Source organism: Myxocyprinus asiaticus, chromosome 39 (genome assembly GCF_019703515.2).
Source record: "Myxocyprinus asiaticus isolate MX2 ecotype Aquarium Trade chromosome 39, UBuf_Myxa_2, whole genome shotgun sequence".
NCBI classification, from domain to species: domain Eukaryota; kingdom Metazoa; phylum Chordata; class Actinopteri; order Cypriniformes; family Catostomidae; genus Myxocyprinus; species Myxocyprinus asiaticus.
Window position 1 is genome coordinate 41596011 of NC_059382.1, and position 25802 is coordinate 41621812.

The 25802-nt window shown below is 39.4% G+C and overlaps 1 protein-coding gene across 4 annotated transcripts in view; it reads right to left on the reverse strand.

Annotated features, from left to right (window-relative positions):
- The window catches only part of LOC127430091 (SH2B adapter protein 2-like), a 62108-nt gene that overhangs the window by 26940 nt on the left and 9366 nt on the right, over positions 1-25802 (reverse strand). For 3 of the 4 annotated variants that reach the window (XM_051679558.1, XM_051679555.1, XM_051679556.1), the window contains 2 exons: positions 24821-25712; positions 12288-12389 (listed from right to left, as the gene is read on the reverse strand). In XM_051679558.1, the coding sequence (XP_051535518.1) occupies positions 12288-12389; positions 24821-25681 (963 nt within the window). In that variant the 5' untranslated portion in view covers positions 25682-25712. The remainder of the gene's footprint in view (positions 1-12287; positions 12390-24820; positions 25713-25802) is intronic. The other variant, XM_051679557.1, reaches the window with a different exon arrangement.

Genomic DNA, 25802 nt, shown 5'->3' on the forward strand with positions numbered 1-25802 from the left:
AATTCCCTGTGCACACGTTGTAACGATCCGCTTAACGAGTGTAGCTACACAAGAAAAAAGGGACTTGTCCTTCCTACCATGAATGATTGTTAAAATGGAGAAATAATATAACCAGGCACAAGCTGTACAAAAAACCCAAGTTGTATTAAACATTTAAATAAAATAAAACAAACAGTGATCACAACATTTACCAGTACCATACATAAAGTGTGAGTGTGTATAAAGTCTTCTAAAGTCCCAATGTACAATATTTACAAGATGAGTAGATCGTGTGGAATATTTTTATCAAGTTAAATATAAATTAATCAAGTATAATCAATGTAAATATAGCCATTTTTGTCTACAATTATTTCTAAAGGTCAAGCATGGACTTTACTGTGTGTTTGGGTGTGTTTAGTGGCCTGTGGGAGTGAGGCCCCTGAAAATGGAATGTGTAATCACATATGGTACTCATATATGGTAAACTTGAGTCTCATGTTTTGACACTAGAGAAAATATAGGATAAGGCCCTGTAAAGAGGTTCCCGATGGGGAGGGTTCTCTCTCATAGTTTAATGTTTTCTAAGCAGACTAAAGACACAGAACAAAATGTATGGGGTGTATTGGTCACGCCCTAGGTGAATGTGTGTATATAGGCCTGTTTGAATACAGAAAGTCAGTTGTGCTGGGAGCAACTCGGCTTTGCTATCTCTGATAATAAAGTCTATCTTCTGGCATCAAAACCCTAAGACTTCAAGAGTGATGTTTCACAGAGGTGGCAGAAGCCACAACAAATTGGCGCCCCAGATGGGACACTGGAAAGGAGCAGAGTTGAAGCCACAATGGGCTATCTAGACAAGAAACTCAAACAGTGGCCACTTAAAAAGGTAAGCATTTTTTGCTTATATAATTAGTTTGTGTTGCTTGCCAGAATCTGCCCGTGGTGGTAAGGACATTCAAAAAGCTCCTCCAAATTCAAAGAACAAAGGGTTCTGATTCCAGAAGAAATAATTGCATGCAATGATCTGTTTTTACTGTTAAGAGGGCCTTGACGGATAACAGTAAATGAAGAGCAGATATAATTGCATGCAATGATCTGTTTTTACTGTTAAGAGGGCCTTGACGGATAACAGTAAATGAAGAGCAGATATAATTGCATGCAATGATCTGTTTTTACTGTTAAGGGGGCCTTGACGGATAACAGCAAATGAAGAGCAGATAAAAATTGCATGCAACGATCTGTTTTTACTGTTAAGGGGGCCTTGACGGATAACAGTAAATGAAGAGCAGATAAAAAACCTAGGTAGGCAAATCCTGCAATGATCTGTTTTTACTGTTAAGGATGAATAACAGTAAATGAAGAGCAGATAAAATTTTAAAACTTTAAAATAAAAAAGCCAGGAAGGCAAGAGAGGCAAATCCTGCAGGACACCAAAGAGGGGTGTTTGGATAGTTGCGTTTAAGAATTTTATAGTATTTTTTGTTTTTTGAGAGCTCTGTGTTTATAAAGACCTTGTGTTTGTAAAAAGTGTGAAAGTTTCTGTGTCTGTGAGAGTGTTTGTGTCTGTGTTTGAAAGTGTGTGAAGTGTGACTGAAGTGCAATTGCGTATGGAAGTGTATGATTGAGTACAAATATGAGCCCAGTAGAGGGACTGGAATGTATGATGTGTCCTTAAAATAAAAGGAACACAAAGTGTATGTTATAGGAGTCCTATAAATAAGAAGACAAGTGTGAATTTGAATGAAATATGAGCCCTAAAAATAAAATAAAATATTTTTTAAAGGGACATGATGAATGGAGTAAATTTTGTCTAATAAAGAAGGATTGTCTTTTATATGTTGAATGAATGTTGGGAATTGTGAAAATTTGGAAAGGAATTTCCTTTGTTAACACAGAGAAAACTAAAATGTTTCAAGATATTGGCATTGTAGATTATTCTAGAAGCAAATAAAGTAGTACGATATAAGTTTATCCTCTAAATTTAATGATTTATCTAAATGAATGGTGATAAAATAATTTTCCATTCTTTATATGCCAAGTAAAAATAACAGTGAAAGAAATAAAGACTCAGCTAATCTAAGATAAAACAGCTGTTATTGTGATTTGGCACTATTTGGATACAGAGTGATCCTAAAAGTAAATTGATAACATGTAGAATATTTGGACATGTATGTGGCATAATAATTATTAAAGTGCATGTTATAGAAGAAGAAAAGGGAAATTGGTTGATAAATAAATGAAAAAAAAAATTGAATTTCTTTGGGAAGATGATGTTATTCGAACAAATAAAAAATTGTTACAAAAACTGATACATTGGTAAATTTGTAAGGGTTTGTTGTATTATAGGAAAAATCATGGCAGCCACTCCTGTGGACAAATTAAAGATTAAAATATCCATTGTGTAGAGAACTCATAAATAAGCTCTCAAGCAAATGGCAAAAGAGAACAAAGATATGATGACAGAATGGCCAAAGGAAGGGACATCTGATGTAGCATTGTGTGAGAAAATGGAAACTTTGATAAACAATTATAAAACTAAAGATAAGAGTAAAAAAGTAAAAATAGAAATGTGCTAGCACTGAAAGGAGAAAATTCTAAGAAAAGATATAAGACAGGCAAGAAAAATACTGAAGGATGCAGAAAAAGAGATAAGTAAAAAAGGAGAAGCCCTTGTCAAATCACCTCCATATGTGCCCTCAGAAGGTCAGTTCCCAATACTCAAGGGAACTGTAGAAGTTTTAGGAGAAATGCAGATGGAGGGTCGTGTGGAGTTAGAAAATAAAGAAAAACAAGGCTGGGACCAAAGAAGGGAAAGGATAGAAAAAATTTCTAGAAACAGAAAAATGTATACGAGACACAGACAAATTGGTGAGAAATAAAAGTAGACTATTAGACAGTAGGGAGAGAAAAAGTGAAAAGTATTCATCATTTGATGGAGGAAGGTAAGCACAGGGAAGAGAAAAAGGCTACAAATCAGACTCCTGTTAATGTGTTAGGGAGAGATGCATTATGTAAATTGGGAATGTTTTTTGGAATTGCAATAATGATAGGAGGGCTATTGTTTTGTTGTGTACTTCCTTTATTGAGGTCACTAGTTATCAAAGCCATGGTTAAGCAAATGGAAATGTAAGATGTCAAGAAAATGAGGAAGAGAAATTAAAAAGGGTGAAAATGACTAATAAGAAAATTGTATTTTGTAACTTGAGTATGAAAAGTAAACCATAAATGTGAAAACTTCACATTCATGTGTCTGTTTTATGTTCTGTCTGGTCCAGTTTATGAGAGAATACAATATTTAACAATATTAAATTAAACACTATAAAGTCTTGATATCTAAATGTAAGAACCCATGTTTATTTGTTTTGTTTTTGATTTCCTATGTGTTTAAATATGTCTGGAGAACTAATTTACATGTGAGTTGCAACTTTATCGGTGTAAACTTGATCAACCAACAAAACTAAGATAGGTAGAGTTTATTATTTTTGTTAGGGACTGTCTGGTGGAGAGATTGAGTGAGACCTGTTAGAGCCCTGAATAAACAGGGACCTATGACCCTATGCTCTGTAAGGAGAATGAGCGGGAGGGGTTATACCCCTTACTCTCTAAGGATGGTGTCTGCAGACTTTGAATGGGAGAACTCATCTCTCTTGATGTCTCCACTCAGACAGGGGCACCCCGAATTTAGAAAAGAAAAAAAAAAAAATAGATAGATAGCATATTGTTTTAGTTAAGATTAGATATTTTTTCTTTTATTTTTTTGTTTTGTTTTATATAACAGTGTAGGCATTGGTTGATCATGTGTATACTGAAAAGATGCCTTTGAAACAAAAATTAAAGGAAAGAACATTAAGAATAATTTGGATCGTTTCATGTTCTCTGTTTTTTCAATTTGCTGAAGTTGTGCTCTTAATATCTGTTCTCATGATCTTTGTGTGACAACCTTACCAACATTGTGATGCATTTTCTTAGGTTTGTTCTGTGACCAATCATGCCAGATAAAATGGAAAATAAAGTCCCAACCTCCAATAAGGAGGCAGAACTAAGCAAACATTGTAAACAGTTTTGCTCAGATGCTCTGATATCTAACAAAATAGAAGTTTACTCGTGCTAGAAGTTCTGATTTGAAGATGTAAGAAATATCTTGGACCTATTTGATTGTAAAAATTATTGATAATGCTAAGGAAAAAATTGGTGATTTGTGACATTAAGTTGGTGACATTAAGATTAAAATTGAACATCATAAATAACTTCATACTCATGCATCTAGTCTTTGATACTAACTATGTTGTATTTCTGTTATCATCATTATGTGTATGTTGTTTCATTAACTCAGTCTGGAACCAGTCTCTCACTATTGCAGATGGCTAGGCCAGATGATTTATTGAAGCTGATAATACTGCAGGAAGAAGTCCGGAGAAAAAACACTGAGAATGATGTGGGCTTTTATACGATTGATCCTCCCGCTCACATGACTGCTGGTAATCATTACTGATTTAACATTTCAAATGTGGATTCAAATCTCTCTGGATAAGTTGATTTCAGTCTTATACCATCAATGAGATGTATAGTTTACCAGACTGCCATCAATGGGTTGAATACCCTGGTCTAAATTGTTCTGAGGGTCTAAATTTAAATCCAGCATCTAACCGCTGATTTATTGATTTAAAGAGTAAATATTACAAACTTGATGGCAAAGTTAGAGTTACCTATTGGATTGGTTACTCCCCCAAATTTTCCAGAGAGTACCCTCACTTTAAAGAAAAAGGTTAGTGGGTGCTACAAAGAGTTGATTGAGTTTCTTTTTCTAGTAAACTATTTCTATTTGGAGATTAATCCATGAAAGTATCACTTTAGAGGCCTACAGTTTCTGCACTGTGAATCTTGGTTTTGCCATTTAACTGAATCGTTTGTCAAAAAATGCTGAGAAGTATAAAAGAATAATAACTGAAAAATCTTATTGTTAAATGATGCTAAAACAGTAAATAAAATATAAAAATAAAAAAAAAACAAGAGAATGACGGGAAAAAGAAAGTTGTATTGAATGTAAAGAGAATGTTGGGGAAAGAAAGGCAAAGGTTGTGTTTTACTAAAGATTTGATCATTTTTGTTTTAGGGATCATTTGGGAAATCATGCAAGATAAGCAGTTGTGAAAAAAGACAGAGATTATTTTCACAATATTGCATTCGATCTTGTTCTGCTCAACTAACAGAATTAAAATCTCTTACTACTGCATGTCAGTTAGCTAAAAGACAAACAGTTCACATTTTCACTGACTTGGCTTATGCTCATGGTGTTTGACATCTATTTGGAGCAATATGGAAACAAAGAGGTTTCAGAAAAAGTAATTGAAGCTTAATTTAACATGTAGAACAGATTGAACAGTTGATTTCTGCAATGATGTTACCTAAAAGATTGGCTATCATTAAATGTCAAGCCCACAAAAAGGGCAATGACTTTGTCATTAAGGGAAATAATGCTGTAGAGTTAGAAGCCAAGAAGGCTTTGGCCTGTCAATTGAAGTATTATTGAATTACAACCACAATAGGATGATATAATTCAAAATAAAGGTCCATATGAACATACTACATGGGAAAATAGGGGTGCAAAGAAAATTCACAAGGTTTATGGCATTCTCATGAAGGACAGATTGTTTCATCAACTACATTTCTCAATGTTTTTATTTACGATGCGCATGGTTTGACCATTGCTCGAGGGGGAAGTGATAAGGAAAATTAAACAGCAGGGATATTGGTCTCCATACTTATATGCAATGATAGATGATTTTCCGTCCACATGTGAAGTCTGTACTCAAAACAATGTCAGAAAAGAAATAAAAACACCTATAGGTCACATACCAGTGCCAGAAGGACCATTCAAGCATTTGGTTATGTATTATGTGGACATGATAAAGAAAGTGCATGGAAAGCATTATATGCTTGTAGTAATATGCAGACTTAGCAGATGGCTGGAAGCAGTACCATCAGCTGCTCAGGGGTCAGGAACACTAATCAAATTTATAACAAGAGAGGTAATACCTAGATTCAGAATACCAAAAGTTTCTAAAAAATTTTTAAGTATGTTGTTTGAATGGACAAAAGAATGTAGGGAAAGAGTAGATTGAAAGATGATTTAAGATGGGAAAGTTTGAAAGCAGTTAATATAATGAATTATTATAATGATCACTATTTTTACTGTTGAAGAATAACTTAAATATATTATTGTTGATGTAAAATGAAAAAGAAGGAGTGACTGTAATGACAGTGGAGACAGTGTGGGGGAGTGGAGTGTCCCCCTCCGAGTTCCTCCTTCACCCGGCACTCTTTCACACTCTCAGTCTAAGTTTGATAAGTGTCTGCTTGAGACAGAAACACATAAGCAGATGTTGAAGAGTGTGCTAAAAGCACATCTCTAAACTGTTTTATTTTCTTTTGATTTTCTTTTCTTTTCTTTTCTTTTTATATGTAAAATGATGTGATTTGGCAATGATGTTAGATACAGTGAAATGAAGGAGAGGTTCAAACAGCTTTCCTCATCATGATTAAAGATTTTATATATTCAGAGGACATTTCGAAGTTGTGTTTATACTAAAGATAAGAGATTCAGTGTTCATCTAAAAGAATAAATGTACCTTCAAAAACTATCTAGAGACTATTATTGAATTAAGGTTGTTTTTTAATTAAGCTTCCTAGAAGTTTGACAGAGGCTACCCTTTATTTTGTTTTGTTTTGATGTTAGTCCCCACCATGATACATGGTCTTTTGTGATGTTTGCTAAAGGAGCAGAAATACAACTTGAATGAAAATTAATGATCTGTAAATGAGTTCAATTGTAGCATTCTTACATTTACTTTTAATTTGGACAATTTTAATAGATTGTTGAATTTTGAATAATGCTTTGTGAATTTAACCATGTTTAGAACTGTCTCCATATTTAAGCAGTTGTAGATGGTTCTATTGGCTGTGACGGTTCTCAGGTGATACTCCCTGAAACAACAGAAAATATCTGTTTACTGATACCAAATTATTAAGGATTGGCTAATAGGACTGAGCGGTATCAAGACCAATGGCAAGAGGTGATGGCCCAATGACGGGTAAGACTCTCCAATGGCAAGAAAGGGGGGCAACCTAAGGCAGGGCATCACAATCCTGGAAGGGATGATATGGGTTTAAGGAAGTGGATGGATGTTTTTAGGTCGGAAGCATCAAAGGGAGGTATAGAAGAAACCTGCCTGAAAATTGTAAGTTCCACTCAACCCAACTGCATTTTATTAACCGCTTTATTAAAACATCTTATCATAGTGTTAAATACCAAGCATTCTGTCACTGTGCCATCAGGGGATCATACCCTGTGTGGAAGATTAATTATAGAATTTGGGGGTAAAGTTTTGAGAACCGTTGCAGACAAATGAGTGCCTGACTTATTAAAGAAGTATTAAACAAACCTGGGAATATTTGTATGATGAATTAAGATTGAAAGATGATTTATTACTTTTATTTATGCTTTTATTGAACTCATATACATTTTAATATTAATGAAGAATGGAAAAAGAAGACATGGTGGTGACTAAAGATTAACATTGCCTGTCTTGTTTGTTTATAACCATTTAAATAGAATTGTTTAAGAAATGGGGTACACGATTGGCTAAAAGTAATATAATGATTGGAATAATGATTGGAATAACAATCCTTGTGGGAGGAATAATATTCTGTTGTGTGTTACCATTAGTAAAATTATTCTTGATCCAAGCAACAGTGAAGCAGATGACACTGATCAATGTGAATGATCCAATGCAATGCAATTACAACTACACTGAATGGACAGAAAGACCAAATTGGGAGGAAATTGATTCCTCCAATGAATATACTGTATATGATGAAATGAATGATGAGCCATGCCCCAGGATGAAAGTGCTAGCCTAACCTCTCCCCGGAGGTGACCCTCTATGATGTGCAAAGTATCTGGGTTGAAGATATCTACACTACAAAAGAGAACTCTTAATATGATAATGAATATTTGTTTTTATGTACTCTACATAACTGTGACAACCACAGGCAAGGCTGAACCAATTGCACGCTCATGATTACAGTATAACATGCTTATAGGTTTCATTTATTGAATGAAGAGAATAAGAGAACAGAATCTTTTACTCCGTTCTTAATCAAAATTGAATGGAGACGTTTGGTTCTGTAATCTCCACCGGAGTGTGGTTGCATAATCTGGTCATTGGTAATGAAGCTGTGTGACTTAATTTAGTCACTAGACTTAATTTAGTGCACTCTGGATAAAGACAGTGAAGGTGAGACTTGTAAGTCTCAGAGGGGGGATATGTGGAATATTTTTATCAAGTTAAATATAAATTAATCAAGTATAATCAATGTAAATATAGCCATTTTTGTCTACAATTATTTCTAAAGGTCAAGCATGGACTTTACTGTGTGTTTGGGTGTGTTTAGTGGCCTGTGGGAGTGAGGCCCCTGAAAATGGAATGTGTAATCACATATGGTACTCATATATGGTAAACTTGAGTCTCATGTTTTGACACTAGAGAAAATATAGGATAAGGCCCCGTAAAGAGGTTCCCGATGGGGAGGGTTCTCTCTCATAGTTTAATGTTTTCTAAGCAGACTAAAGACACAGAACAAAATGTATGGGGTGTATTGGTCACGCCCTAGGTGAATGTGTGTATATAGGCCTGTTTGAATACAGAAAGTCAGTTGTGCTGGGAGCAACTCGGCTTTGCTATCTCTGATAATAAAGTCTATCTTCTGGCATCAAAACCCTAAGACTTCAAGAGTGATGTTTCACAGAGGTGGCGGAAGCCACAACAATCGGTCTCACCGTAATGGCGGTTTATGTCCCGAGAGCGCACAATCCAACCGGCGCTGCGTTGGAAAGTTCCTCTTAGGTAAGTAATCCAACTTGTATGAAAACTCCTCTAAGAGACAAATACAGTTCTCTATCCTCCAATATCCAAGCGCCACATGAGTAATCCTTAGAATGATCGATAGCAAATCCCACTAGTGAATGTCAAACACCTCCCCCCTTCACGGCGCTTTACCAGCTTCTTTTATGACACTGTTTACTTCCGCATTCATGGCTTCATTCATCACGTGATTGCACATAACTGAAGTATCGTGGTAAGTAAATACAGGAACCAATCACCATAGCAGGGCAAACAGACAGAAACAGGGAAAGCAGAATAATCATCTTAACCACTAACAGACACATTTATCCATGGTTTATACATGTGAATCCCATTATGTGGCTTCGCTACAACATGTTTAGTCTAAAAAGATAAGCTATCATGCATTCTGTGTTATCTTTGTGTCATCCCGGCTTGTCTTTACTTTTCAATCTTAAATTTGTGCAACCAGATGGACCAGCAAACACAGTAGATATGCAAAAACAACGGTTCCCTAAACTTCGAAGCTTTTATTCAATTTAAACTTTGTTGACATTTTGAAATGACATAATTTTACTGGCCAAAATAACTATATTAGATTGTATTGTTGATAAAATGATGAAAATATTTGTGGCATTTGCTAGTCTTTAATCTAATAAATGACTATGAAACAAATCAGTCTATATTAACCGTACAGATTATTATAATGAATTGCAATGAATATGTAGAAATATCGATAGTTCCATAGCTTTTTTTTTTTTTTTTAAATTGATTTATTTTGAGAGTTACACATCTGTCCGTAAAAGAGAATGGTAAAAATTATTAAATTTACTGGAATGGTGCTTTACTTTCAACAAATGTTGAATTTGTTGTCATAGAAAACACAGTGGCATATAAACAGGACAGTCATAAATAAACTAATTAAAATGTTGTCTTTGAATTTTCTTTTTTTTATTCTACTAGATGCTGGACATAAATCAAATCCTATATGGCAGTACTTCACTGAGCAAACACCAGGGAAGGCAAAGTGCAATGTCTGTAGTGAGGTGGTGAGCATGGGGGCTGCAACTGGAAATAAAAAAAAACACAAACTTGTGGAGTCACCTAAAGATTCGCCACCCGCCTCCCTTTACAATGGTTTCCGATGTTGGCTTCAAGCGGTTGATGGCAGTAGCTAAACTGAGGTGTAACATGTAGCAAGAGAAATACTACCACACAGACATGTTTAAAAGTGTCCATACAAAAGTCACAGATAGATCAAAACTTATTGCCCATTGAGAATGCTGGCACCGGTCTGGCTGTCACAACAGACTGTTGGTCCAGGGAGGCAGAATCATTGATGAGTTTCACATGTCATTTTATAGACAGTAACTGGCAAAGAAAACAAGTCATCTTGAATGTTAAGGCCATGTGTGGCTCCTATACCAGAGATTACATCAGTGAGATGTTCCTAGACATGATGACACAGTGGAGTATCAAACGTGAAAGGGTAGTGCTTGTGCTCAGGGATGGTGGTGCAAACATTGTGAAAGGCATGAGACTAGCTGAAATGCCAGACTTCAGCTGCAGTACTCATACACTGCAGCTTGTGGTGAACGATGGCGTCGCCAGTCAGAGAGCAGTTGGGGATATCATTGCCAAGTTAAGGACATGTGCAGCACACTTCAATCACTCAGTGCAAGCAAAATAGCATCTGAGAGCAATAAAAGAACAGCTTGGCCTTCGCAAGCATGGCATCATTCAAGCTGTTCCTACACGCTGGATCTCAACTTTGCACATTGTGTGATGAGCAGGAAGGCGTGGCCGGGTCATGAGGATACACGGCCAGCACTGAATCAGATGATCAGCGGGAGAGCAAGATAAGGGGCAGCTGGAGATGGCGGTTCGAGAGAGAAAGACGCACGCGGCCGCACTGTGTGTGTTTGTCTATTGTTAAGTTATGTTTGACATTAAAAGTTACATTGACTGTTCTGCCGGTTCCCGCCTCCTCCTTGCCCGACCTTTACACACATTACAGAGGATGTTGGAGCAGAAGTGAGCCCTGAATTTGTATGCAAGGGGACATGGGAAAATTACATGCCTTACTGCAGAGCAATGGGATACAATTTCAAATCTGATAGAGACACTGGGCCCAATCGAAGAAGTGACTCTTGAAATGAGAAAAGCAGAGGCCTCTGCTTCTTGCATTATTCCAAGTGTTGCAGTGCTAAAGATGTTGCTTCAAGTAGAGGGTCCCACAACCAGAGGAATCAAAACACTGCAGCAATGTTACAGAACTTGGAAAAGCGATTTGCAAAAATTGAGGACAACAAATGTTTGGTGCTGGAAACACTGCTGGATCCTTGTTAAAACGGTCATGTCTTCACAGCAACAGACACACTGAATAAGTCCAAACAATGGTTAATGGAGGAACATGCAACTACCTCAGAACAACCACAAACTACCACCGCACATGAAGGAGACCAAGGATCAACAAGTCCTAAACAAGTAAGGAGAGAGGTAGAGGAACCCACTTGTCTTGTTGATCAGATTTATGCAGACATTCTTGGAGCTCATCATGGAACTTTTGCTGAAGGCAGAGTAAACATCTCTGATGAGCTGGACCGTTACCTCCGGGAGCCACTGATTGACAGAAAGACTGGTCTGTCACTGGAATGGTGGAAACAAAATCGAGCATGACTAAGTCTTCTTGCACCTTTGGCAAAAAAAATATCTCTGTTCTCCAACCTCCACTGTTCCAAGTGAATGTGTATTCAGTGAGCTTGGGGCCATTTTTGACAAGAAGAGGAGCAAGCTTTCTGGAGAAAATGCAAAGACACTTTGCTTCCTGCATTACAACTTGCCACTGTTAAACTGGGAATACTAAAAAGAGTCCCAGTAATACTAACTACACTGTGTACTGTTGACTTTTTTTTTTTTTTTTCCATTTCTTTTTGAGTTCCAAAAACATGTGAATGTTTTTAAAGACAAAAGAGAGGCTACTGAGTTTATAAAAAAAGTGCACTAAAACATTAGTTTTTCATTTTAAAAGTTAAAAACGTTTTTTTTTTTTTTTTTTTTTTATCATTACAGAGTTCTTGAGTGGATAAGTTTTTGAGAAAATATTATCTAAATATAACATGCAATAAATGTTTGTTCAGTTTCAGCAATGTTGTTTACATCTTATTTACCATGATTAAATTCTGTGTTATATTTTTTTAATATCAGCATTAATTCAGCCTATCGGCCACCCAGCTCTCCAGATTTCGGCCACTGAAAAACCCATATCGGTCGACCACTACATTTTAGCATAAGGCTGCAACATCACAAAATGTGGAAAAATGAAGGGGTCTGAACACTTTCTGAATTCACTGTACATGTAGTAACTCCTCATGTGTAGTATAAAATAAAAAAGTAATAAAATACCTTGAGCACAAACGTGTTGTCTTTATCAGGCATCTCTAGCGGCATCGTGGTCCTCACCTCCACAATGGCAGACAGAGGAACATTCACTTTGGGTTTGGATGACTATAAACACAACACAACAAAACCATCAACACCATTAATATAAACTAGGGCTGTCAATCGATTAAAGGTTTTATCAAATTAATTACATGATATGCTGATTAATCACATTAATCGTATATATAAATATTTGCTGAGAAAACAAATAATAATTCAATATATAATTAATTCTATTTAAATAATTATAAATACAAGATATATTTAAAAATAATAATTCAGATAATTAAAATGGATTCCATTATTGTGGCAGACCAGTAAAACATTGATAAGACAATACAAAAAGTGGGTTTAGAATCCAATATATTGTTTATTTCCATATTATTAAACACATGCCTATCATTGGCTTACAGTCCACAGTAATCCATTTTGCAATTGAATTAGTCATCAATCTGAGATTTATTATAAGGGCAGGACACGACAATGTACACGAGTCAGATGAACATTTTTGGAGTGTCTCACTTTGGTTGCGTCGCATCATAAACAGCATTTTTAGGTCACTGTGTCAAGTTAAAAATTGTTTGAAACTTAGAAAAACATGTCTCGAGATCCCTGCATTCAGAATTGTGCTCCATCATGCGGAGTTTGAATGCAAGAACGTGTTCTCATCTTGTGCTGTCCGAGTGTGTTTTGTTGTCTGTACAGCTGGAATTTCATTTACTGCCCCCTGCTGAAAGTTTGAATTGCTCAGATAGTAGGAATTTTCCTTATTACGGTCTGAGGACATGATTAATTGCATTCATTTTTTAACATGTTATTTTTAAGGGGGGTCACATGACGCCATGCGAGGAGCAGACGTGTGAGCCACTAGCTCTGCGCACTTTGCTAGTTTCTTAATTATTTTCATGTTATAATCCGGTGAGATTCAATACACTCAGTTACATATTTGCTCTTTGGGGTAAACATGGCAAAGTAGTCAAAATCCTCAGACTCTGTAGACATTAAAAGACACTTACGTGCTCAAGATGAAACCTCAGACGGGCCTGCAGACCGGGGACTCAATTTGGATGGCGTGGCCGGGTTAATTCAGCGTCAACTGCCCAACATGTCGGTGATGCTGACGAAGGTTGTTGCTGACTTGGAGGATCTCGCTGTGATACATCAATCGATTACGGCGATGGAAACAAAATTCTCTGAGTTGGTCACAAGAGTGGCAGATGTTGAGAAACGGATCGATTATCTGGAGTCATCGGAAAGGGAATTATCCACTAATCCGCCCACGTCCAAAATAGACCTGCAACACATTTTGGAAAAACTGGAAGATCTCGAAAATAGGAGCCGAAGGAATAACATACGAATTGTTGGAATTCATGAGCACGAAGAAGCCAAAGATATGGTGAAATTCCTAGACAAAATCTTCCCAAGTCTGCTTGACATAACAGGCCATAGTCAAGTCAAGATGGCGCTGAGTATGGCTGCTGTGTTACGAGCTCCAACACAATGTAATTTTTTGTTTGTTTTGTTTACAATTCTTATGTTTTTTGTCTTGGATGTTGTCTGCCTTATTGTCTACGACAGACAAACACTTTTGGATATTGGTTCTGCAATTACACACCGTAAACCGGACTTCAAATTCCTCAATGCCGACCCGCTGTTTACAAACACACCAGCGGAGCCCTTTGTCTGGGCAGCCCAGCCGCGGAAACGCAGAAAGAAAAGGGGAAATAGAGCCGGCGTTCTCATCAGGGTAAGACGTCGTGCAAATCGACCCCCACTACCCAGTATTCTACTGGCAAATGTTCAGTCTCTGGACATCAAGCTCTGTGAGCTGAGAGCACACATCTCTTTCCAAAGAGAGACGAGGGACTGCTGCATTATCTGCCTTACAGAAACTTGGATGTCTGCGGAGGTTCCAGACTCAGCCATCGAACACGCGGGGTTCTCCGTGCACCGAGCAGACAGAGCGAAAGACCTCTCAGGTAAAAGCAGAGGTGGTGGTGTATGATCAACAAATCCTGGTGTGATCAGAGGAATGTACATTCTGTCACGTCTTTCTGCTCTCCTGATCTGGAATTTCTTATGCTTCTGTGTCGACCATTCTGGCTACCGGTCATTATCACAGCTGTGTACATCCCGCCACAAGCCGACACAGACCGGGCACTCAAGCAACTGTATGGGAGTATAAGCAAGCAGGAAACTGCGCACCCTGAGGCTGCGTTCATAGTGACTGGGGAATTTTAACAAAGCCAGTCTCAAATCAATCGCACCAAAATACCACCAACACATCAGTTTCAACACACGAGGGGACCGGGTTTTGGACCATTGCTACTCTCCCTTCCGGGATGGCTACAAATCCCTCCCCCGCCCACCATTTGGCAAATCGGACAACTCTTCCGTTCTGCTTCTGCCCGCTTACAGGCAGAAACGGGAAGCACCCACCCTCAGAACGATCCAGTGCTGGTCGGACCAATCAGACCCTACGCTAAAAGACTGTTTTGATCATGTGGACTGGGAGATGTTCCGGTCCACCTCTGATGACGACATCGAGCTTTACGCTGATAGCGTCACGTGTTTCATCAGAAAGTGCATAGAGGATGTTGTTCTGACCAAAACAATACGGATCTACCCGAACCAGAAACCTTGGATTAATAGCGATGTTCACGCGGCACTTAATGCACGGACCTCCGCTTTTAATTCCGGGAATGCAGAGGAGCATAAACAAGCCAGTTATGCCCTCCAAAAAAAGAGCAGAGCAGCAAAATGCCAGTACAGGAACAAGACTGAAGGACAGTTTAACACCACCAACTCTAGAAGCATGTGGCAGGGAATTAACATCATCATGGACTTTAAAGGGAATAAAAACTCTGCCGTGAACACCGCTGCCTCTCTCCCGGATGAGCTAAATACTTTTTATGCTCGTTTCGAGGGAAATAACACCGCCCTTGCGGAGAGAGCTCTTGCGGCCGAAGCTACAGAGGTTAGTTCACTCTCCGTCTCTGTAGCGGATGTAACCTGATCCTTCCGACAGGTGAATATCCGTAAAGCCGCGGGTCCAGACGGCATTCCGGGCTGCATCATCAGAGCATGCGTGAACCAACTGGCTGGTGTTTTTACGGACATTTTCAACCTTTCCCTTTCTTTGTCTGTAGTCCCCACATATTTTAAAACATCCACCATTGTGCCTGTACCAAAGCAATCCAAAATCACCTGCTTGGAGGTCACGTGATGCCATGCAAGGAGCAGAAGTGTGAGCGATGAGCTCTGCGCACTTTGCTGAATTTTCTATTAATTTCATATTATAATCTGGTGAAATTTCATACACACAGTTACACATTTGCCCTTTGTTGCAAAACATGGCAAAGAAGTCAAAATCCTCGGACTCTGGAGACATTAAAAGACACTTACGTGTTCAGGATGAAAGCCCCGACAGGCCTACAGACCGGGGACTCGATTTGGATGGCGCGGCAGGAGAAGGAATCCAGCGTCAGTTGTCCAACATGTCGGTGATGTTGACAAAGATTCTTGCTGACTTGGAGGATCTCGCTGTAATACGTCGATCGATCACGGCGATGGAAATAAAATTCTTCGAGTTAGGTACAAGAGTGACTGATGTTGAAAAACGAATCGATTTTTTTGAATCTTTGGAGAGGGAATTAACCGCTAATCCGCCCGTGACCAAAGTTGATCTGGAACATCTCCTTGAAAAGCTTGAAGATCTTAAGAAAAGAAGCCGCAGGAATAACGTTCGAATTGTTGGAATTCCTGAGCATGAGGAGGGCAGAGATATGGTGAAATTCCTAGACGAGTTTTTCCCTGAGTCTGCTCAACATAACAGACCACAAGCTGTAAATCAAACGAGCTCACAGAGTGCCGGCTCGGAGAACTGCTGAGGGAGAAAGGCCCCGATCGATTCTGGCCAGATTTCTGAGATCATCCGATAAAGATCTTGTGTTGCGCCAGGCGAGGAGCAAAGGGAAGCTTTCTTGGAAGAACCAGTATATTTTCTTGTTCCCGGACTTTGCGAGTTAGACAAGAGAGAAACGCGATCAGTTCAAGGAATTTAAGAATCTCTTACATCAGAAAAATATCTCGTTTGCTCTAATGCCAAACTGAGAATAGAAAAGAAGGTCGTCGCAAAGTATTCACATGTCCAAACCTGGCAATGTCTTTTATAGAATCAATGTCCGAGTAAACCATTGGATGTTTCTCATGCGAGTGGGCCTGACTCGCTGTACCTAACTCTTGAGGAAACTGGGCGACATATTAGGTTTTTTGCGTTGGCTCCGCCGAGCGGCTGGAGCTTGTTTTGTGAATAACACTTTTCCTTAAAGAAACTTTTGCATTGATGAAAGATTACATTTGCATTGAAGTTCCCGGACAGATTGAGAGTGGACACTATGGATGACCGCAAAATATCTACATGCTGCTCACACAAAGGATGTCTTTTATGAAGTCGACGGATTATGTAAGTCATGGTATATACTTTTATGCAGCCTCCGAGTGAATTGACTCGATCATCCGGGGAACTGGGATGCCGGTTTTGCCTCTTTTTGTATTGGTTCCGCCTAGAGGCAGGAGCTCGTTCTATTGAATAACACTCCTTTGGAACAGCTGTGGATTAATCTGTTTGTTCTTCATGCTTATTCCTCCTGCTGGCTGTAGTTTGTTTTGTTGAGTTTTTTTTTACGAGACTTTGGAATGATTACGTCATCCGTTGAACTCATAACAGCCGGCTCACTGAACATTCGTCTGTCTGTCCGAGGAATCTGAATGGTTTTATATCAGCTGGAATTTGTTTTGTGGTAGATCACATCTTTGAGACAGTTCTGTAAATGAATCTACACATTCTTTGTGTTCATTCACATTCTCAATTCAAATTTGTGAGGCAAAATTGAGCAATCCGATGGCAAAGTTGTCGTGGGGACTCGAGGGCGTTCATGGACTTTTTGAGTTTAGAGGGATTGTCGCCAGTTGGTGCTGTCGTGCGTGGGGTTAATGCGCAAGTTTTTCTTTTTTCTGTTTGTTTTGTTCGGGGGTTGATTGTTTCACTAATGGGGAATGTGGTCTTCATAATTTTGTTTTTGACACACAGTTTATTTTTTTCTACTATATCAAAATGTCAAATGTTAATATGAGTGTACTATCTCTCTCCACATGGAATGTGAATGGGTTGGGGCACCCCATAAAAAGAAGGAAGGTTATTTCTTTTCTTAAATGTAAGAAATATGATATAGTGTTTCTTGAAGAAACGCATCTTTCCCCGCAGGAAGCTGAAAAAATTGGGAAGATATGGGGTGGACATGTTTTCTTTAGTACTGGCTCAAGTAAGAGCAAGGGAGTCATTATATTGGTAAATAAACATCTACAATTCAAATGTCTCAAACAGATTAAAGATAAATTAGGGAGAGTCATTATTGTGTTAGTTGAAATTCAAGGGCAAAGGTTGATTTTGGCTAATATTTATGCACCTAACGCTGATGATCAGGGCTTTTTTATAGATCTTGAAGGGATGTTGCAAGCCATTGGCACCCCTCATGATATAATATTGAGAGGAGACTTTAATCTTTTGATGGATTCAGTCCTTGATCATAGTGAAGCAAAAGTGTGCAAGCTCCCTAGAGCAACATTGACGCTTCACAGGATGTGTAAAAATCTTGGTCTTACAAATATTTGGAGACTTTTGAACCCATCTGGTAGGGACTATACATTTTTTTTTTTCATCAGTCCATAAGATTTATTCTAGAACAGATTTTTTTTTTATATCCAAATCCCTCATTTAATTTGTTGTTGACTGCGCAATTGGAAATATCTTAGTCTCAGATCATGCTCTGGTGAGTTTAGAGGTGTTGCCATATATAGAGAAAAAGAAATCATATAGTTGGCGCCTTAATGTGTCCCTTTTGCAAAATCCTTATTTCCAACAAATGTTAAAGACTGAAATCAGTGTTTATATGGAGACCAACTGGTCCTCAGTATCCTCTGTGGGCGTGGCTTGGGAGGCACTTAAGGCGGTTCTTAGGGGTCAGATCATACAGTATGCCTCATTCATTAAAAAATCCAAAGCACAAGAACTTGTGGAGTTGGAAGGAAATATTAAAAGTGCAGAGAGAATTGACCCGATTGAAATATAGATATAATACTATTTTGTCACGGAAAGTGGAGTTTTGGTTATTCAGGGCAAGACAGTCATACTTTGAGTTGGGTGATAAAGCAGGAAAACTTTTGGCTAGATATATAAAGCAGAGAGAGTCTTTTTCTATCATTCCCTCAGTGAAATCTGCTTGTGGTGAACTATTTACCTCGGCTATTGATATTAATAATGCCTTTACAGAGTTCTATCTTGATCTCTATGGTTCCACATTTTCATCCACTGATGAAGATATTAGGAACTTTGTGGAACCATTAGATCTCCCTAAACTGACGACTGAGCAAAAAAATTCACTTGATTCTGAGATAACCTTGGAGGAGCTTGTTGAGGTAATTAAAGCCTTGCCTATAGGCAAGGCAACGGGGCCTGACGGCTTTGCTGCTGAGTTTTTCAAATCTTATGCTACAGAACTGGCTCCACTTTTGTTAGAAGTTTATACTGATTCATTAAAGAATGGAAAGCTTCCGCCAACCATGACACAAGCCCGGATCAGTCTGATTCTAAAAAAGGACAAAGATCCAAGCGAGTGTAAAAGTTACCACGCAATTACCCTTATCCAGTTAGATGTAAAATTTTTGTCCAAAATTCTGGCTAATCGATTAAGTAAAGTTATGACATCACTTATACATATAGATCAGGTGGGGTTTATTCGAGGCCGTAGTTCTTCTGATAATATTAGGTGTCTCATCAATATCATGTGGTCAATAGCGAATGATCAATCTCCGGTTGCTGCCATCTCTCTTGACGCCAAAAAGCCATTTGAAATGGTAGAATGGGATTATCTTTTTAAGATTTTGGAAAGGTATGGGTTCGGGAATACATTTATTGGTTGGATTAAGTTACTTTATAGACACCCTGTAGCAGCGGTGCAAACAAATGGGTTAATTTCAGATTATTTTACTCTGGATAGGGCACCTGCCAGGGTTGCCCTCTTTCCCCATTATTGTTCTGTCTTGCCCTGGAACCATTAGCAGCCGCAATAAGAAAGGAGGATGATTTTCCAGGGGTGACGGCGGGAGGTATAGCGCATAAGCTTCTGCTTTACGCAGATGATATTTTGTTATTCGTCTCCGACCCCACTAGATCCATGCCTTGCCTCCACAGAATTATTAACTCCTTTTCCAAATTCTCAGGATACAAAGTCAATTGGTCTAAATCCGAAGCTTTGGCTTTGACAGCGTACTGTCCAGTAACGGCCTTCCAGCCAGGTGCCTTCCAGTGGCCCAAACAGGAAATTAAGTATTTGGGAATTTTATTCCCAGCAAATTTGTCTGATTTAGTCAGAGTCCATTTTGATCCTTTAATAAAAAGGTTTTCGAATGATGTGGACAGATGGGCTTCATTACACTTATCGATGATTGGGAAGGTTAATGTTATTAAAATGAATTGTATTCCAAAATTCAACTACCTGCTACAATTTCTCCCTGTAGATGTCCCTCTCTCTTATTTCAAGCAATTTGATAGCATAGTGAAGTCCTTCATTTGGAGTGGTAAACGTCCCATGTTAAATTTCAGTAAGTTACATAGGCTGATTGACAAAGGTGGGTTAGGCCTACCCAAGATTTTATTTTATTATTATGCATTCAGTCTTAGACATTTGTTTCATTGGTCGCTTCCACCTGAGAGAGCTCCTCCCTGGTTTTGTATTGAAAAGGAAGTTCTTGCCCCTATCTTGCCACTGCAAAACCTTTCGATTAAACTAGCTGGAGAGGTTAAGTCGCACCCCGTTATTTTGCATTTGCACTCGATATGGACAAAAGTGTCCAGAGTGTTTAATTCTGATATTTATTTAAACGTAGCCTCGAGCATATGGCTGAACCCTTAACTATGTATTAATAAGTCCCCTTTCTGTTGGTCAGATTGGATTGTGAGGGGGGTTAATACACTTGGTGACCTGTATGAGGGTGGAGTATTGAGATCTTTTGAAAATTTGATTCAACATTTTGGGATTCCCAGATCTCAATTTTATAAGTATTTACAGCTGTGCCACCTGCTCTGTACTGTTTTTGGGAGTAGCATACACCTCCCTAGAGCGGCAGATACTCTGGAAGTGGTGATTGCTGCTTTTGGGAAGGGTCATGAGGCATCAGTGTATTACTCCTTGTTAATTCAGAGTCTGGGGGATGGAACTTCAGCTTCTCTTAAGAGATTATGGGAGAAAGATTTAAACTTGGTATTGGAGGAGGGAGTGTGGGCTAGAATTCTAAAAAACATCAAGTCTGCATCTAGAGATCACAATATTTTCTTGTTCCCGGACTTTCGAATTCGACAAGAGAGAAACGCGATCGGTTCAAGGAATGTAAGAAACTCTTACATCAATGGAAGATCGCTTTTGCACTGATGTTTCCGGCCAAACTGAGAATAGACACCAAAGACGGCCGCAAAGTATTTTTATGCCCCAAAAAAGCACTGTCCTTCATTGAATCTATGGGTGAGTAAACCATTGCGTGTTTCTCATGTAAGTGGACTGACTTGCTATACATATACTCGACTGTCTAAGGAAGCTGGGTGCCATTTTTGTTTCTTTTTGCGTTGGCTCCGCCTAGTGGCTGGAGTTTGTTTTGTGGAATGACACTTCTCCTTCAAGAAACTTTTGCATTGATGGAACATCGCATTTACACTGTAGTTCCCGGCCAGATTGAGAATGGACACTATGGATGACCGCAAAATATCTACATGCTCACATAAAGGACATCTTTTATGAAGTTGATGGACTGAGTAAGTCATGGTGTATTTTTTTTTTTATTTTTATGTGGCCTCTGAGTGAACTTAACTCTTGACTATCCGAGGATCTGGGATGCCTGTTTTGTTTCTTTTTGTGCTGGTTCCACTTAGAGGCTGGAGTTTGTTATGTGGAATAACACTGCTTTGGGACAGTTGTGGATGAATCTGTTTGTTCTTTATGCTTATGCCTCCTATTGACTGGAGTTTGTTTTTGTGAAGACTTTTTTTACGTGACTCTCGTGGAGAGAACGGCTCGTAAACAGTCCCGCGTTCTTTGATTCTTTAATGGATAAACTCAGTTTGCCGGTCTCACCCGCGATGGCGGAAACGCACAACAGCCCACTGTGGTTGGACCACAATACAACAAATCTCATTAGTGATAATTAATACCCTGAGTATTAATAATGAGCGGACATGGCGGTCCGTAAACTGTACAAGCAAAAACCTTGAAACACAAGAATAACACACTATAATATTCTATCTCTGCCCAGACGTAAACCTCTTACTAGAATCGTATGAGGACGTACAATGTGTGTTCATCCGTCCTTTAACTCCGACCCTTGAGGCTCGGGTGATGACGGGAGGCCGTTTCCTCGCTCTGTTGGCGGGCACGGCTGCTGATTCTCGGCGGGCTGGCGGAGAACTCACAAATGTCTACTTGATTGAAGATGGAAGAGAAATCTTTAATCTCTTCACTTCTGCAGGCAAACGGATGAAGATGCGGATTGCTCGGCGGTCTCCTTCGGATCCGTTAGTGTTCGGTTGAACACAGAGTAATCTCAACTCGTCCAGCGAGATGGAGATTGTATGGCTACAGTTTCAAGTCGGACGTTACTTCCTTGTGCCACGATGCTGCACCTGAGAGCAGCGATGAGCTGCGTCTACACACTGCAAACAAAGTTGCTGGAAGCAAATCCCAGAAGCATTTCAGAGGTATTTCTACTCCTGATGATGTTACGGTTTGAGGGACATTCTGTTGTGTGCCTCATCCAATAGGAGTTGAGAGTTTGATCCTTTAGTGAGCAAGGCTTCATGGGATTTGATTTGGACTCCCTTTGTTTGATTTTGGCATGATTTTTATCAGTAAGATTTACGACTTGCTATGTGGGGGCTGAATTAGGTTTTATGACTGTGTTAGGCCTGCCTTTGTCTTCTATCTGAATACATGAGGCCCAACACCAAAATTCAATTACTTGCTGCAGTCTCTCCCTATAGATGTCCCCCTCTCTTATTTCAAGCAATTTGATAGCATAGCAAAGTCCTTCATTTTGAATGGTAAGTGTCCCAAATGACATTTCAATAAGTTATAGGCCGACTGACAAAGGTGGGCTAGGCCTACCCAAGATTTTGTTTTATTATTATGCATTCGGTCTCAGACATTTGGCTCATTGCTCACTTCCACCTGAGAGAGCTCCTCCCTGGTTCTGTAATGAACAGGAAGTTCTTGCCCCATTTCGCCATTGCAGAGCCTTTTTATCAAATTAATCTGAGAAGTTAAGTTACATCCCGTTATCTCGCATTTGCACTCGGTATGGACAAAAGTGTCCAGAGTGTTTAATTCGGACATTTTTTTAAATGTTGCCTCTAGCATATGGCTGAACCCCAAATTATGCATCAACAAGTCCGCTTTTTGCTGGTCAGAGTGGATTGTGAGGGGGGTTACTACACTTGGTGACCTTTATGAGAGTGGAAAGTTGAGATCCTTTCAAAATATGGTTCAACATTTTGGGATTCCCAGATCTCAGTTCTATAAGTATTTACAGCTGCGCCACCTGCTCTGTACTGTTTTTGGGAGTAGTTTACACCCCCCTAAAGTGGCAGATACTCTGGGAGTGGTGATTACTGCTTTTGGAAAAGGTCATGAGGCATTGGTGTATTACTCCCTGCTAATTCAGAGTCTGGGGGATGGAACTTCAGCTTCTCTTAAGAGATTATGGTAGAAAGATTTAAACTTGGTATTGGAGGAGGGAGTGTGGGCTAGAATTCTAAAAAACATCAAGTCTGCATCTAGAGATGCAAGGGTTCAACTTATGCAATTCAAGATTTTACATAGTCTATTGGACCCCCTCTAGATTGCATAGGCTTGGTCTTAAAGACACACCCACCTGCTGGCGATGTCAATCAGAAGATGGAGACACAACCCATGTTAAGATTCAAGAAATTTGGTTGAGGATTCAGAGTTTTATGTGCAAGGTTTTGGCCTCTCAAATTTTATTTTGCCCCAGACTCTGTATCTTAGGAGATGGGGCAGTCATTAATTTGGAGAATAAGCACATGAAAAACTGGGTACTAACTAGTATTAGGAGTGGTGTTCAGAGATGGCCAGAGTGGCAGCTTTTGAGGAGGGATTCTGTATTGATTCTGTACGTATATGTTTTGCTGTTCTTATTTAATAGCTGAATCAATAAAAAAAATGTTAAATCACAAACATGTTATTTTTAATAATTAAATCACACTCAATTAACGTGTTAAATCAACAGCCCAAATATAAACACACGCTGTCCTGTGAATCGCATGACCACTGCGTGACCCCTGAACCTACATGAAGTTCAGTGACCTCTGAATACTGTAATAGCGTGTGTTTGTTACGTTTACTGTGTTTCATGTAAGCTACTACACACATTTACATTGATACATCCATTCACCTGACTTGTAGTTTGTCCATCTGTCTAAATGCTGCTTTCATTATGAAGGTTTCATTTAAAGAGGATGTTGTGCGTGAAAGATCTGCACATGAGCAAGAACTTGACTAACTGAAGATACAGTGCACAATATATAAACATTAACATTACTCACTATATAGAGCACAATAACTCTTTATTATAACTTCTGATCCACAATCTGCAACTATGTGCTTTTGAGTGCATCATTTCTGGATGGCATGTAATTTCAGATTACAAATATCCTGCTAACAGTCATGATATGCTTTATAATATCAGTTCCACATGTACAGGGAGGAGCTTGTCTCAGCTCAAACTCTGTTTATAGGGATGATATGTTTATGTTGTAGCAACTAAAGCATACAGTTCTCATTCCTGTTATGTTTTTTCCTGTCTTTAATTTGTTTAGGAAGAGGAAGTCGTAAGTCGAGTCTTCAGGGACTAAAACTGCATGAGATCTGCAGGATATACACTCGATTATTTGACCACTCCTGTTTCAGAATGTGCAACCTAACCCCAACCCAAGCCTTTAACCCTACCTTTTACTTAAACCCTACCTCAAACCTTTATTTGGTTATATTAAATATTATTTTCTTTATGTTTACCCCCTAGTTGTAGTTAATCTTAACCCTGACTCTACTCCCAATCTAACCATTTTTACAGACCTCGCTTTACACATGCCTTTACTTTTTTATATATAGATACCTACCTGCCTTTTCCTAATTTGAATTATAATTAGTTTCCTCCTGTATATTAAATTAGTGGTATTCCACTGGTGCATTTAATTGCCATAAAGTTTTAATCTGGAGTTTAGTTCAATTTTATTGTACCTTTCAGGCTAATTTTGAGTTGACCCACTATGTGTCCATGCTGATCCCAAATTTTGATTTGAGGCAAATTTTATTTACCAACCCTAACCCACTGACACATATCACACACAGAGGTTTGAGTGAGTGTTCCTCTACCTTTGGTGGTACGTAGAACTCCAGCAGGAACTTCTCTCCACTGTCCATGTATGCAGCACTTTTCCTCAAGAGCAACCTGCATTTATGCCACTGCGCAGCACCCATGCAGTGAGTGTCATCGGCCACCATGTATCTAAGCGCGCCCTCACGCTGGATCTCTAGCAGTTCCGTCCTGTGACCCTGAGTGCCACGTGGCAGACGCAGCTTCTGACTCCAGTGCTCCACCCCCGTGGCCTCTGCACCGTTGGATCTCCTGGAGCCACTCGAGAGGTCGGGTTCTGGAGATGCCCTGCGGTGCCAGATCTCCTTCATCCCATCCACCACGCTCAGACTCATGTTGCGCAGAGAGAAGCCCTTCTTGAAGCGCGCCTTGCGATGACTGAGCGACACATCCTCTGAACTCCTCGACTGACTGACACCAGCCATCTTACGAGTGGGTGTCTGCTGGTCCAGTCCACAGGCTGCGCCCTCTCCGCTGTCCATACTGTTCAGTGATTCGCTCGACACCCCCACGTCTTTGTGATGCCAGTAAAGGTTGTGGGTGAAGGGCAACGTGCAGCCCTGGATGCCCACGAACGGAATAATGCTATACTTCGGGGTGGTGGTGTTGCCCGGTGACACAGCACCTTGCACTTGCTCAAGGGTGGCAGAGAAGCAGGTTAAAAAGTGTTGGGCGAAGTGTTGCGAGAAGCTGGCGTCCGCACCAGGCAAGTCGTAGCAGGGATTCTCGCTGATGAATCGGCGGAACTTGTAGGCAAAATCGGTGGCAGAAGCTTGCGCGTGCAGCTCGCAGAACTCCCTCCAGTCGGGCAGCGGGCAGCAGGAATGATCCAGGCTGCTGGGAGCCCCGTCACCATTCATTACTGGCCCATTCCAATGCCCTGCTAAAACACTGACACACACACACACACACACACACAGAGAGAGAGAGAGACAGAACGAGAGGTGAATGTATGTTAGGATAACAGACAGTAACGCCTCC